At 38.8% G+C, this 15,674-nt stretch overlaps 1 protein-coding gene across 1 annotated transcript in view; it reads right to left on the reverse strand.

The window, feature by feature from the left end:
* LOC122556387 (uncharacterized) overlaps positions 1-15,674 on the reverse strand; it is a 237,644-nt gene that overhangs the window by 129,651 nt on the left and 92,319 nt on the right. The window contains exons 34-41 of the mRNA XM_087993952.1: positions 12,976-13,206; positions 10,773-10,892; positions 9,829-10,040; positions 7,940-8,009; positions 6,137-6,304; positions 2,726-2,842; positions 2,335-2,598; positions 1,610-1,756 (exon numbers count right to left, since the gene is read on the reverse strand). Coding sequence (XP_087850078.1) covers positions 1,610-1,756; positions 2,335-2,598; positions 2,726-2,842; positions 6,137-6,304; positions 7,940-8,009; positions 9,829-10,040; positions 10,773-10,892; positions 12,976-13,206 — 1,329 coding nt within the window. The remainder of the gene's footprint in view (positions 1-1,609; positions 1,757-2,334; positions 2,599-2,725; positions 2,843-6,136; positions 6,305-7,939; positions 8,010-9,828; positions 10,041-10,772; positions 10,893-12,975; positions 13,207-15,674) is intronic.

Here is a 15,674-nt window from a genome sequence, read left to right on the forward strand (position 1 = left end):
GAATGGTGGTGCAGGCTTGAAGGGCAGAATGGCCTATTGTCTATTGTCAGTAGGATTTAACCTCGGTAGACCCCATCAGAGATTGATTACCTAGCTCCACATAAATTTTGGGATACTGACTAAGCCTAAATAAGGACATCCCACAAAATCCTCTGAGTCCCCAACAAGGACAAGATAATGGGATGACATATGTGACACAAGGTTTTTGGAAGTCAACATGATAAACCTCGGAAGTAATAACACATATCACAATTCAATGTACCGGTCCAATGGATGACTAACTTCTAGTGATCATTAGTGATAGCTATTGATGAATTTTAAGTATAAAGATTCCTTCTCGTCTCTCTGTAAGCACGAACTTGTGAGAAACACTCAGAGCTGTGATTAACGCTCTCTCTCTTCCAAGTTCAGCCAATATGCATGCAACTCCCTTGTTAATAATGACCAATTGTTTTGTCGGAACAAGATTTGTTGAATTTTCTGTTGAGTATTATTGATGTCAGCTCTCACAGTCCCAAAGCCATTTTTAATCAATTTCTATGCATGCCTTTTTTACCTTAAAAATATGCCCCCAGCCTTGAAATTCCCCATCCGAGGGAAAAGATACCTATTATTAACTCTATATGTACCCCTCATTATTTTATTTTGATTAATATTTGTTAATATGCTACAGGAAACATCTTGGTGCATACGAAAATAATAACCAACAACCAAATACAAGGAAATGGCTGAATCTTCAAATCACAATTTTTTTGCATCGAGACAATGTTCCTCATTTCTATTATACTGTGATTTTCTTGAAACTTACAGATAAAATTCCATGACAGTATTTAGTCAAACGTGGTATGTAACTAAATATACTTCATCAATCAGAAATGTGTTAATGCAGTAGAAGAAATTTGAATTTTATGGGTAACAGCCACAACTGTTTTGGGCGGCACGGTGGCACAGTGGTTAGCACTATTGCCTCACAGCGCAAGAGACCTGGGTTCAATTCCTGCCTTGGCAACTGTCTGTGTGGAGTTTGCACATTCTCCCCGCGTCTGCATGGGTTTCCTCCGGGTGCTCCGGTTTCCTTCCACAGTCCAAAGTTGTCCAGTTTAGGTGAATTGGCCATGCTAAATTGCCCGTAGTGTTAGGTGAAGGGTAAATGTAGGGGAACGGGTCTGCGTGTGTTGCTCTTCAGAGGGTCGGTGTGGACTTGTTGGGCCGAAGGGCATGTTTCCACACTGTTAGTAATCTAATCTAAACTTCATAAAGGTTTAATAAAGAAAGTAATAGGCGTTTCTTCCATTATTAGTTAGGATAATTTCTGTAATAGCTTGCTTGGAGTACTGAATACACACTTCAGGCATTTCTACAATTTTAGCAACCAACTCTTCTGTGAAAATTTAGTCAAAGCATTTCTATACTATCTTTCCTGTTCCCTCATCTCCCTCTACAAGTTTGCTCTTTTTTATCCTTTGTTGACCCTCCCCTTATTACCAATATCTCAGTAAAAGATCAATGCATCTTCAAAATAAAGTTTTTGGTCCAGATTAAATGTCAAAGTAGTAGGTGACAGGAACTTTAAATGCACCTGATAAAAGCACTGGTAGTCCAACTTTACCTGTGATTGTGATATCTGGAGAATCAGTCACCACGGAAAACGTCACCACATCATCATTGCTATCAGTTGCAGTAAAAAGAATAAACACTGGTTCATCAAGGCGGGTTTGAATGGTTGAATCTCCAGTGATGTTCGGTGGGAAATTATCTGTGAATATGATGTAATATTACTGAAAGCCTTCAGTGAGAAGTCATTTCTTTAATTTTATAAATAAATTTAAGGTAATGCACACCGTGACATGGTGTCACTTTTCAGAAAGGAGAAATGGAATTATATTCAGGGCTGGGTGGAAAGTGTGCTGACATTGCAATCCAAGACCTGTCTTTGCCTGATGCTGTTCAGGCTGGCAGCACACAAGGTTCACACTGTTTCCTTATTCTCATCCTCAGTCTGACTGAACTCTAAAAAAGTCACAGCATTGCGCACGGATGTGTTCCAACCAGCTTCCAGCTCTTAAGGCACCTTAAAGTTTTTATGCCCTAATAGCAGCAGGTTAAATGCTGGTACTATTAGTCAGTAATCCAGCAGTCTGTCCTCCTAAAGATTATGAAGATTGCTGAGGCGCTGCTCCACAGAATTTGCAATGGCTCAACCTCTCCTATCCATTCAACTATTTGAAAAGGTTTCTTCAACAAAAATAAAGATTGAGAACCTATGATCTAGTGAACGTTATGATGAACATGTGTCAACAATACTTCAATTTTTCAACAGATGTGCATACGTACTCATTGTGCTGTTCTGTGCTGCAAATGTTGTCACACTTTGTAATGTTACTGCTCCAAACGATAAATCATCTGTACTTAAAACGTCAAAAATGCAGTCATCATCTCCTTTACAAGTTTCATTAGCTTTGTTAATTTTTTCTTTCTCAGTAGTTTGCAAAAGCTCATCATAAAACAAAGGTACAAAACTGTTATTGTTGTATGTGTACCAAGACTCTCCTGTGGTTGTATTGTAGGTGAATATGCTGTTGTTCACAGTTGTTTTCCCTTAAACAAAACACACATAATCAAACATAATAAAAATTATATTGCCATTGTCACATAATTAGTTCGTGATTAAGTCAGTTATCCATTTTAGTAATTGTATTTTAAAATATGTAAAAGCTGTGCTTACATGTCAGGCCAAAATCAAAAAATATCTGAGCATCTGTAGGCAAATTTGTTCCATCAAAGTCAAGGTGTGTTCCATTAGCGGCTTTAAAATCATCTGCTTTATCGTCGTTCCAGACACCTACATGTAGAAATGGAAAAGTTTGTTCCAGTACATGGAAAGCTAAAAATAATTCCAAAAGAAATGTTTCTGCTTCTGAATTGTTATAATTAGTAAATCATGTTATCATTCAAAATGTGACCAGCAAAAATACAGAAAATGTAAAACAATACTGAAGCTAAACTTCGATTATTTCTTTTCATGCGGATAAAAGTTAAGATTATCAACTTTGATCCACCTTTCACTTTCACTGACATTGAAGCAAGCACCTGTCACACCTCACTGGAGTAACACACCAGAAATCAAGACTTGTTCATCCCAGAATTGTCACAAAAGTAAAGATTATATCAAAATATGTAAAATATGTAAAATTCCTCAAATTGCCTGTCTGTTAACAGAAAGCAGAGACCAAGTTTCTGCACTTAACAAGAATTACTATTTATTACTATTAAATCTACTCCAGCTGTAAGCAAACAAGTACGAACTGTTGATGTATATCTCCATTAGTTAAACTCTAAACCTTTATAAAAACTTCCTGTGCACAGAGTCAAAACGTGTGATGCTGGAAAAGCACAGCCGGTCAGGCAGCATCTGAGGAGCACAGTGGCACAGTGGTTAGCACTGCTGCCTCACAGCGCCAGAGACCCGGGTTCAATTCCCACCTCAGGTGACTGACTGTGTGGAGTTTGCACGTTCTCCCCGTGTCTGCGTGGGTTTCCTCTGGGTGCTCTGGTTTCCTCCCACAATCCAAAAATGTGCAGGTTAGATGAATTGGCCATGCTAAATTGCCCATATTGTTAGGTGAAGGGGAAAATGTAGGGGAATGAGTCTGGGTGGGTTGCGCTTCAGCGTGTCGGTGTGGACTTGTAGGGCCGAAGGGCCTGTTTCCACACTGTAAGTAATCTAATCTGATGCTGACACAGAGTTGATGTTTCAAGCATAAACTCTTCATCAGGAATGTTGCAGGGAGGGGTGGGCAAGGAGGCTGAGAGATAGGTGGGAGGGGATTGGGGCTGGGGGGGAAGGTAGCTGGATGCAATAGGTGGATGAAGGTGGTGGGTGGTGGTGATAGGTCGGAGTGGAGAGTGGAACGGATAGGTGGGAAGGAAGATGGACAGGTAGGACAGTTGAAGAGGGAAGTGCTGAGTTGGAGGATTGGGTCAGGGATAAGGTGGGGGGAGGGGAGATGTGGAAACTGGTGAAGTCAACATTGATTCCGTGTGGTTGGAGTTTACCATGGCAGAAGAACACCTCATCTTCTTCCTTGGGACCCTCCAACCACACATAATCAATGTTGATTTCACCAGTTTCCTCATCTCCCCTCCCCCCACTTTATTCTAGACCCAACCCTCCTACTGTGCACCACCCTGTTGACCTGTCCCACCTGTCTATCTCCCTTCCCACCTATCCGTTCCACTCTCCCCTCTGACCTATCACCACCACCCCTCCACCTTCAGTCACCTTCCCAGCAACCTTCACCCCAGCCTCATCCCCCTACCATTTATCTATCAACTCCCTTTCCCCACCCACATTTCAGATAAAGAGTTTATGCTCGAAATGTCGACTGTCCTGCTCCTCGGATGCTGCCTGACCAGCTGTGCTTTTCCAGCACCCATTTTTTTGACTCTGATCTCCAGCATCTGCAGTCCTGACTTTCTCCCTGTGCACAGAGACAGGCAGAGTCTGACACAAAAATCATTGGAGCTATGAGTGGAGGGGAAAACTGGGTAGTCAGTTCAATGGTCCCTGTCCACAGAGTTAGCTTGTATGATCCTCATGGAGGTTTTGCTCTTTGATCTCTTTTCACTTGTTTGCAGGAGGCACAAAGTGACTAGTTCACAACTTACAACATTTGTGATTTACTGTTTATAAGCCACGGATTACAAGAACCAGCTAAGCAAACTAAACTGGTCTTCTTCAGGCTTCATATATTTTTGATTACAGAAAGTCAGCTTCTTCCTTTGTGGAGGTCTGAAGTCTTCTGGCTATATCACTCAAACCCTCAAACTACTCAGCTACTTGGGAGCCAACGACATTGTTGTTGGAACCAGAAAGTCTTTGCCATCGATAACCAATTATAACTTTAAAGACCAATTAACTAGTTGATTCCAGTTGAATCTCACTTGATACACACCTTCTTGTACTAGTTCATCTACAACTAATCTTTGTTCACTGGTTACGAACATATGAACAAGGAACAAAAGTAGGCCATTCAGTTTGCTTTGCCACCCAATAAGATCACAGCTGATCTAATTTTAACCTCAACTCTGCATTCCTATATATCCCTTGATAATCTTTCATCCCTTGTTAATTGAGAATCTATCTGCCTCTGCCTTAAAACTGTTAAAAGATTCTGCATTCACCTTGTTTTGGGACAAAACCTCTGACAGAAAAGAAAACTTTCATCTCTATCTTAAATGGATGACTCCTTATTTTTAAACTATGACATCTAGTTCTAGATTCTCTCACAAGAGGAAATATCCTTTCAACATCCATCCAATCAAGACCCCTCTGAATCATTTATGTCTCAATTAAACAAACCATAGACAATTGTGTGAACAGCACTTACAGCAAGTGTTGGTACTTGCTTTTAAAAGTACAACAATCCCTTCCACAGTCCTTGCATTTTTAAATCAATCCTTTTCTTATTTAAGTCCACAGTCAAAAATATAATAAAATAAAAATGATTTAATTTTACACAAATGTTATACATAGTGGTTGATTTCAGATTGGGTATGTAAAGGTCAGCCCATCCAATATTGCTCTTTCCAGCATTGCTTAAATTGTTAATTATATTCTGTCTTTGTTGCTTTTATATTTATATTTTCCAATATTAGTATGATTACTGTTATGTTTGGAAATTATGGTGGGAAAGGGTTCCGGTTCCTATTTAATAAATGACAGACCAAGTCACCTGTTTTAAAATTGAATTTGCCTGAATCTTTGGAGCACAGAAAATGTTAGAAATATTTGTGGGTCAAGTACTTTCATGGAAAGAATAACACAGCAATGGAGTCCAACTTAATTGTGCAGGTGGATGGGCTTTGAATGGATGGGTAAGCTTTTAATTTACTCAAAACCCATTTACTTCCACAGAGTTAAAATCAGGTCCAATCTGTTTCTCTCTTGGCAGAGACTGGCCAAGCCTACTGCATAGTTTCTGGTATTTTCTGTTTTCAGTTCAGTTTCCAGCAGAGTAATCTGCTTTTGGAATGTGAATTTAAAAAGAAAACATAACAATCCATTTATTTTATGGATTTATTCATCATTTCAGTTGTAATAAGATCACAATTTAAAGGTGGCATCGTTACTCACCCAAGAGACCTTCTGTTTGATTTTTTAAAGAATTATCTAGTGATGTTGTGAAAGCTAAAGTCCCCTTTGTTCCTGAAACAGTAATGGATGTTCCACCTTCAAAGGCAGCCACGGTTTCATTATCAGTTGTCTTTTGTATGGTCACTTCATTTATAAAGGTAGAGTTTTCTGTAAAGAAGAATGATCATAAAAATCTAATTTATGTATTGTCCAAGATGTTGGCCAATTCAAGTACGAGATTTATACATTTTTGTGAGTTCCTTTACTGGTAGGCCATGCCTAAGAGATGCATTTTGTTTAAATCAAAGCTCAATTAAAATCGAAAAAGGACAGTTGAAAGGTAACAATAAATATTGTAATCAAACCCACGTCCATTTTTCTCTGATTAAGATCAACATCACAGTTCTGTAATTATGTACGCCTGCAATTAAGGATTTTATACTTATATTTTGAGCCTGGGATCAATTTAATGAACAGTATTTATTTTAAAATAACTTACACTTTCATTCATAAACTTGAATGAGTTCTATTGATCCCAATGTGAGCTATTTGAAAATTGATACAACAACATGGTGGCACAGTGGTTAGCACTGCTGCCTCACAGCGCCAGAGACCCTGGTTCAATTCCCACCTCAGGCGACTGACTGTGTGGAGTTTGCACATTCTCCCCGTGTCTGCATGGGTTTCCTCTGGGTGCTCTGGTTTCCTCCCACAGTCCAAAAATGTGCAGGTTAGGTGAATTGGCCATGCTGAATTGCCCATAGTGTTAGGTGCAGGGGTAAATGTAAGGGAATGGGTCTGGGTGGGTGCACTTCGGCAGGTTGGTGTGGACTTGTTGGGCCGAAGGGTCTGATTCCACACTAAGTAATCTAATCTAATCTAAACTAAAAAAAAAATGTAGTTATAAATGGTTGAGACTTGGTTTAGCTTTTTGAACTTTGCTATTTCAAGTAAGAATTGAGCTAGGCTTTCAGTAGTGATTTCAGGTTTCTCAACTAAAAATTGGTTGAGCAATGTTTAAAAGTCTGATAGTAACATTATATGCTCACTTAACTGCCTGAATCTACTTTCAAACAGGTCTTTGAAAGGAATTTCCAGGACCCTGGCCCAAACCATCTCAAAGATTTATTAGATGTGCACATCAGGATCTTCTTCCTATGTTATGGCCCCGATTCAAAGAAAAATGAGTGGATCATGCATTTTATTTCTATCTTTCTGAGTGGCTGAGCTACTTTAAAGGTAATTGAATTGAACTGAATTAGCTTTATGCACTCAAATGACTCAGAAAAGTTAATAAGTCTCTACTTACAGGGCTATCTTAGGTACAAAAGTACCTAGGCATAACTTCTTCAGTTACAAGATTAGTTACAGTTACAAGATGTAAATGTAAAGCACCATCTTATGTACAGAGTACCTAGTTATAATCTTTAGTTACAGAATAGAGAAATTAAGAAAAAAAAGTTGCATTACAGCTCACTGGCAGGATCCATTTTACCATGTACTGTTCACCAACAAACCAAGTAGTATAATTTTCTGACAAAAGAAATCAGCTCGGCAAAGATATTTAATTGCGGCCTAAACTGGAAAGAAGTCTGCATCTCCCATTTGGGAGACAACTGCAGGCATGTCATCAACCCATGTCCATTCTGCATCCAAATTGAGTATCTGTTCTGTAAATTCCCCAAAATATCTATTTTGATTATTCTTACGAAAGCTATTAAATTTCTTAAATAATTATGCACTCGGCTTATGGCTGTTGCAATGCAGAATAAATAACGTCAAGGTTAAACTATTCACTCTCACCTGTAGCAGTTACAATATTTCCATCAACCATGAGAATTATTTCATCGTCATTATTGATGTTCCACTGAACCTGTAAAAAGATTAATAATTTCACTCCCTGAACTTGACTGATGGTAGATAGCACACATTTGTGAACATGGTTTCTGGACTTTTTTCCTAAAAAAGAAATCTTGTGTATAAACTGTAGGGTCATGCGCATTCTGAATAAAATGAAAAATTCCCTTAGTCATCTGGAGTAAGTCTTCTGAACATTTGCTTATTTTAACTACAAATTTGATAGAAAACCAGCAGGGTTTTGATGGATAAAGGAGATTAAATTGGAGCTAGGGTCTTAATCAATCCTTACCCATCTCAGAATTAATGAATTCCGTGTTATAGCGCAGGTGGAAATGAACCTTGCCCCAACTCTGAGGATGCTGCCTGGACCTGCTGTGCTTTTCTAGCACCACACTCTTGACTTTAATCTCCAGCATCTGTAGTACTCACTTTGGCCAGGAAGTTACGTTCATTTGTGAGTCAGGAGAAGTATGAGTGTAACTTATCTGTGAGTGTGCGAATTGAACTGGTGGCTGATAAGGTTTCTCGCTACCAATGTATACTTGGAAGTGTTAAAAATGTTATATGGGGGGGGGGGGGGGAGCGGTGGAGGTCAGTTGGTTGATGTATAATGGTGATGTTCAATTCCTGTACCAGCTGAGGTCACCTTGAAGCCCCTGCCTCTCAACCTTGTCCCTAACCCTCAGGTTAAACTCACTACCAGTTATCTCTCTCTCTAATGAGAGAACAGCCAAACAGACTAAAGTTAACACATTTTCAGCTCTGATCTGCAGTCCTCACTTTCTCCTAAACAGATTATAGTGCCTTCCAAACTCCAATATCAGCATCAAAGGCTCCTGGTCAAGGATAGCAGAACTAGGTTTAAAATAATGTTGAATGAGGAAGGTGTATTCTGTTCACTATACATCAGTCAAATTTAAACAGCGATTATTTCCCTTCTATTATTAATGAATTTGCAAAATATTTCCAAACTACATTTATTTAGAAACAGAATTTTAAAACTCCTAATATTCTCCTCAATTTATAACAATTAGGAGTCAGAAAAATATTTCCCCACTTTACTGGGGTCCTGATGAGGGGTCCTGCCTGAAATATTGAATTTCTTGCTCCTCTGATGCCCCTTGACTGGCTTGCTTTCTCTAGCTCCATATATTAAGTTCTCTGGATGGCCAGAGGTTCTGAAAGGTACTCTACAAATGCATATCATTCTTTCCATTCATTTGTTCGGAGGATGTGGGTGGTACAATCAAGACCATATTTGCATTCAAGAATTAATTTTTGTCAAGATAATCAAAAGGTGAAGACAATGCACTTACACAGCACATTCTACTTCCTTGTGGTATCTCAAGCTCCTCTCAATGAATTCAAATATTTGAAATGTAATCTCTATTACTATACAAACAAATCTGACAGCTGATGTCATGGCAAACTCCCACAAACAGCAATAAACTAAGTGGCCAGTTAAACTATTATTGTTGATGTTTGTTGAAGGAACAATGTTGAGCAGGACATCAGATAAGCTTCCCTTCCCTTCTACCAAAGTGCCTTTGACCTTTATGTTCACGTGAAAAGTGAATGTCCTTTAGTTTAAAGGCTCATCCAAAAGATGGTAGCTCCAATAATTCGACATCCTTCAGTGTTGCATTGAAATGTGAACCTAGATTAGATGTTAAAATTCTGGGATGGGGCTTGAAGGTATAGATCATTTAACTTTCAGCGTAAGCACTGCAATTGAGCCAAGCTGCCACGTAAATAGGTGAACGCTTCATTAGTGTAACATACAGTAATACACATTTTGCTGTGAATTTCTTAAGACCAGTACTACTAATCACCTTTGTTCCATTCATTCTTTGTGCTGCCAGTGCTACAAAACTTGTTGCCTGTGATGTTCTATTTTCTCCAGCTCTGAGGGTTCGTCCCTGAAGTCTGAACAGTAATGTATCATTTTCATTTTTCACACTTAATAGGATGAATTCTCCCAGGCCATTGAAGGTGTATTTTACATTATCCAAGGTGACAATATGAGGATCACCAAAGAAGAAACCTGGTAAATTAAAAAATAAAATGCCTCAAAAATCTTTAATTTCCAAGTTAAAATAAAAAGGAAAGTTTAGTTCTGCTGGTTAGCCATGAATGGAGTCAGTGACTGATTCCTACCCATTTTAATTTAACTGGTTTGGGTGATAGAAATCTGCTGCACCCAGGTGGAATCCCATATAAGCAAATGCTTGTCAAGTCCTTTGATGACAATAGGAACTTGATTAAATTTTAAATGGAATCTAAGTAAGATACTATGACTTCCTCATTAGGAAGAAGCAGGTTGGAATTTAACCAGTAAGTTTGAATGCTTTGCTTATAAATTATTAAAACACACAATTGATGGAAGTTACGTTCAGACAAGCATGGTGTTATTTGGATGTGGTCAAAAATCACACAACACCAGGTTATAGTGCAACAGGTTTATTTGGAAACACAAGCTTTCAAATAAACCTGTTGGACTATAATCTGGTGCCATTTGATTTTTGACCTTGTCCAACCCAGTCTAACAGCAGCACATCCACATCATTATTTAGAGTGATTAAGGCATGTACTGAACTCTGCAAATTTCTTTTATTGTGGAAGAAGACCACTCTTTTGTGGTTGTTTGTAAATTTGAAGAACTTACAGTAAGAATGGACCTGATAAATTCAGGTAGATGAAAGAAAAACTGGAATTTTTCTGCGAAAGGAAGAATTGAATGTATATTCGCAGTGAGCATATTTTTTCAAAAAAATACCTATCCGTGGTGGAATGTATCCAAAGCAGAAGTCGTAGGGTCTTTTTGATCGGTAAAGATTACAGAAAAAGACATCACCAGAGTCTCTGCAGCAGTCATGGTATGGGTCAACTTCCATTTCTATAAAAGCAACAGAGAAAAATAATAAATGAAAATAACCAACATGGACTAACAACAAACAGTTCAGCTAGCTTTACAAATATGGAATAACTCTCGCTTTTTCTGGTCAATTCCATTTCTGGGTCTAGTCCTGGCCAGAAAGGATTTTTTTATTAAACTTTTCCTGTGCATTACATAAAAACATTAAAATTACACCACTGATCAGTTTCCATGGATAACTAGAAATATTCTACTCTACATAATGGTCAGAAATTTTCAACAAATCCAATAGTATCTTGTCTCACAATCAATTTGATTCTCAAGCAACCTTCACTTCAATTTTTACAAATTCATTCATGGGACGAGGGCATTGCTGGCTCGGTCAGAATTTATTGGCCATAGGGCAGTTAAGAGTCAACCACATTACTGTAGGTCTAGAGTCACATGTAGGCCAGACCAGGTAAGGATGGCTATTTCCTTCCTGAAACAACATTAGCGAACTAGATGAGTTATTACCCCCCCGATTCATGGTCATTTATAGACTTCTACTTCCAAATGTTTTTTGAATTCAAATTCCACCAACTGTCATGGCAGGATTTGATCCCAGGTGCCCAGATCATTACCTGGGTCTTTGGGTAATAGTCCAGCTATAATACCAGCAGGCCATCATGTCTCCTTTATCTCAGTCAAGTCTGTGATGATATCTGGAAGTGAGTGATTTAAGTGACACCCACACTCAGCACTGACAAGCCACATATTTGGAAATAATTGTGGTATGATGCTTTCATTAGCTACTAGGCTAACAATTTTAGTATGTATGTATTCAGCACAAGATGTTGTCAAGTCTGATAGGTTTTGCTGTGTTTAATGCAGTTAGTTGCTTTTAGTCAGCCCTTTAGCATCCTTTGTCCAATAGAGATACCTGTTGATGTCAGTATTCTTGGAACTTTCTGAAGTGATGAAAATAGCACAACAGTGACAATTATTAATGCAGGTTGAACTTATAATTTATTAATAAAATGTTACAACAATCTCAGCGCCACAAATACATGTAAAATATTGACTACAACATGATATGCCATTGACTTGAAGCTTTGGGCTGTATTTTCAGGCCAGGGTTAAGGAGCTAACATTAGGATTACTTCCAGATTCTGACCCTGTGTTCTAGACCATGCTCATCTGGATTTTTACAAGGAAGAGATAATGAAGCTAAGTAAATACCTGGAATTTTATAAACAATGGAACTGCATAGATTTTTAAAAAGAGAAGTCACATGTCTAATTTCTGATTCTCAAGAGTTTTTCTGGATATTGTTTGTGAAAGGCAGTTGGGGTGGAAGAATGATGTTGCCGAACTCACCCTTCGCCACCTCAAACCTTTTCTGACACTTCAGAATGACAGCTGGAAAGAAATTGATGTTACAGCTCCCCTGAGGAGCTTCCCTGCAACATCTCCTGAACACACTGCTGAAAATAACAACATCTTTAATATTTAGAAATGTCACACCGACCTGGGTACAATTGTAAAAGGGCAGCACATGCACAGGAAGGCTGGGTTCTCAGCTCTGGCCTGGTGGCCCTGAATGATGTAGGTGTGGGTGCCTTTCTTGTGATTAATTGTGGCAACCATGCTTTTCCTGATGGGGACCCATGATAGTGGCCCGACAGCGGTCAAGATCACTGTCCCATGCTATCTGGCTGACTGGAAATAAACTTTGCTGAGGGAATGGAGCCCAAATACACATTTAAATTAGACCTAATCTTTTTCAATTGATCAGCCACCAATTGTGGTTGGGTAGCAGTTCCAACCCTGCCCAGCCTCTCTGAAAGTGGTTACCTTATGATGATGGGTGCCAAAAACTAGTGGGCTGATACCTCTCCATTCTAAATTCCAATATTCTTTTAAAACCCAACCCCACTCTTGTTCTTCCCTTCACAGATCATTCCAAACCTGGTGGATATTTCTAACATTTTCTATTTTTAAGACGATAAGACATCGGAGTGTAAGTAAGGCCATTGTTTTTGTTTTAAAGTCTAATTCTTTTCCTTGTTCTCTTTGTTACTTAAACAAAACATGATATGGAGTAAAAATATTTTTTTCTTACCTCTGTATTGGTTTTGCAGGTTGGGTAGAACAGTGTTATAAAAATAGTTCAACTGCTGTCTATAAAATAGGTATCCTCTCCACCACCAAAACAACCAGTTGTAGTAAGTCCACGGCGTTGGGAGAAACCTTTCTTTCTCACCGTAGATCAGTCCACCATTTCTCGCATAGTAACATCTCACTCCAGAACCTAGCCAATTAGGGAACCTACTTTGCATTGTGATGTAGAACACTGGGGGGAAAAAACATCAAATTTAGTTTGTACTCTATTACTCAATCTCCTTGCATGTTGCACCATCTACCCACTTGTAGTACCATCACTCATCTAAGATGAAGTTCATTTACTTAAAATCTATTTCACACAACTAGTTCCACATTAATTTTATTTTTTGAGCAATCTGGTCAACACTGATTTTACATATGTCCCTCAATATTTCAAATTTATAACTTTTAATCTAACTTTTTAATCTATCCTTCATAACCTTCACTCCCTTTCATTCACTGTCCTCCAGCCCTACTTCTACCTAACTCTAAACTCTCAATTTCTCTGACTTGGGGCCCTTTCCTTCATTTCCTTCAAAGAAACAGCAGGGTGATTTAAAATGTCAAAAAGGCAAGCCTATAAGCCTATGTATTCTTGTAAATAAAACATTTGGACTAAGGAACTGATGGTGCAAATCATCGTGAATTAATGGCCATTATGAATACATGGTTCCAAGGAGGTCAAAACCGGGAACTTAACATTCAGAGTATTTGAAAGACAGGAGGAAGGAAAATGTGGTGATATCGTACTGTTCATAAGAGATGAAGCAAGGATAGTTGTGAGAGCTGATCTAGTTTGGATATTATAAAATCCATTTGGGTGAAAATAAAATAAATCAAGGGAAAGAAGACATTGAGTTGTGTATAGACCACAAATCAGTATGCATACTGTAGGAAAAGGTATAAATCAACAAATTCGGTAGTGGAGCATGTAAAAAGAACACATCAATAATTATAGGTGATGTCAATTTCGCGTTGATTGAAAGCAACAAATGCTGGAGATCACAGTGGGTCAGGCAGCATCTATGGAGAGAGAGCAAGATAACATTTTGATTCTAGATGACTCTTCATCAGAGCTGGAGTGAAGTGTGGAGGAGACAGCATTTATGCTGTAGTTCAAGGCGGTGGTGGTGGGGGTAGTTGGTGTAAGGTGTTGTTGAAAGAAGATGTTAGTAGTTTCAGATTAAGAGATTGGAATGTGAGAATGGCAGAACAATGATGTGTCTCCTGCCAGACTTGGAAAGGGCAGTAAGTGGGATGGGGAAGGGGAGAACGTGATAACAAGCAAAAAGAAAGGGAAGATATGGTTCACAATTTGAAGATGTTGAACTCAATATTAAGTCCAGAAGTGCCTTGTCTGAAGATGGGATGTTATTCCTCCAATTTGCACTGTGTTTCACTGGAACACTGCAGCATGCTGAGGACAGACATGTGGGCATGTGAGCATGACACTGTGTTAAAATAACCAGCTCCAGGAAGGTCAGGTTAAATAATTAGGCAAAACATTTACAAAAAAGTGTATGTGAGAAAAAATGAAGTTGTTCATTTTTGATGGATGAAATACAAAAGAACAGACTATTAAAAGGAGAGAAACTGTCGAAAGCTGCATCACAAAGGATCTTGGGGGTACTTGTACATCAAAAACAGAAAACTAGCACACAGATAATCAGGAAGGTTAATGGAATGTTGGCCCTTATTTCAAGGGGATTTTAGTATAAGAGTAGGGAAGTCTTACTGAAAATGTACAAGGTGCTGGCGAGACCCCGTCGGGAGTATTGTGAGCAGTTTTGGTCCCCTTATCTCAGCAAAGTTTTTTTTCATTGAAGACAGTTCAGAGAATGTTCACTGGGATGATCCCTGGTACAAAGGAATTGTCTCATGAGCAAAGGCTAAACAGGTTGTGACTCTATTCATTGGAGTTTAAAAGATGAGCTCATTGAAATATAAAAGGATTCTTGAGGGCTTCACAGGGCAAATAGTGAGAGCATATTTTCCCTCATGGGAAAGTCTAAGACTGGAGCACATGGTCTCAGAATAAAGGGGCACCAACTTAATACAAGGAGGAATTTCTTCTCTCAGAGGGTTGAGAACCTTTGGAACTCCTTGTCACAGAGAGCTGTGAGGTCAGATTCCTGATGTATATTTAAGGCTGAGATAGGCAGATAGATTCTTGATCAATAGGGGAATCAACATTTATGGGAAAACTCTGGAAAGTGGATGTAAGGAATGTCAGATCAACCATGATGCTATTGAATGGTGGAGCAGGTTTGAGGAGCTGAAAGGCATACTCTTGTTCCTGTTTCTTATGGTTTTTTTTAATCATTTGTCTTACCTTGGTGCCAGCATCTTTAATTCCCTGTGAACTACCCTCTGGATCTTTTTTGCCTGAAGCCCTTCATAACCGCACCTTGCACACCTTTAAAATCTCTTCCACCTTCTCCCTTCACCCACCTTTTTTGTTACTCTCCTTAATATATTAGTCTTTAATGCTTGTGAGCCATTCCAGTTTTTAAACTGTAGGCATTATGATTAATGGAAGACATTATTGCTATTTTCTCCAGTCTGTTTCACCCCAAACCCAGATTCATTATTTTCGGTCTCTAGTGCCAATTGACAGATAATGAAACTCGTTTCTGTCATTGTAGGCTGCCGAGAGAA

The sequence above is a fragment of the Chiloscyllium plagiosum genome, unplaced genomic scaffold (assembly GCF_037043375.1).
Source record: "Chiloscyllium plagiosum isolate Xiang-an unplaced genomic scaffold, Cpla_swu_hap1 HiC_scaffold_13, whole genome shotgun sequence".
Taxonomy (NCBI): Eukaryota; Metazoa; Chordata; class Chondrichthyes; order Orectolobiformes; family Hemiscylliidae; genus Chiloscyllium; species Chiloscyllium plagiosum.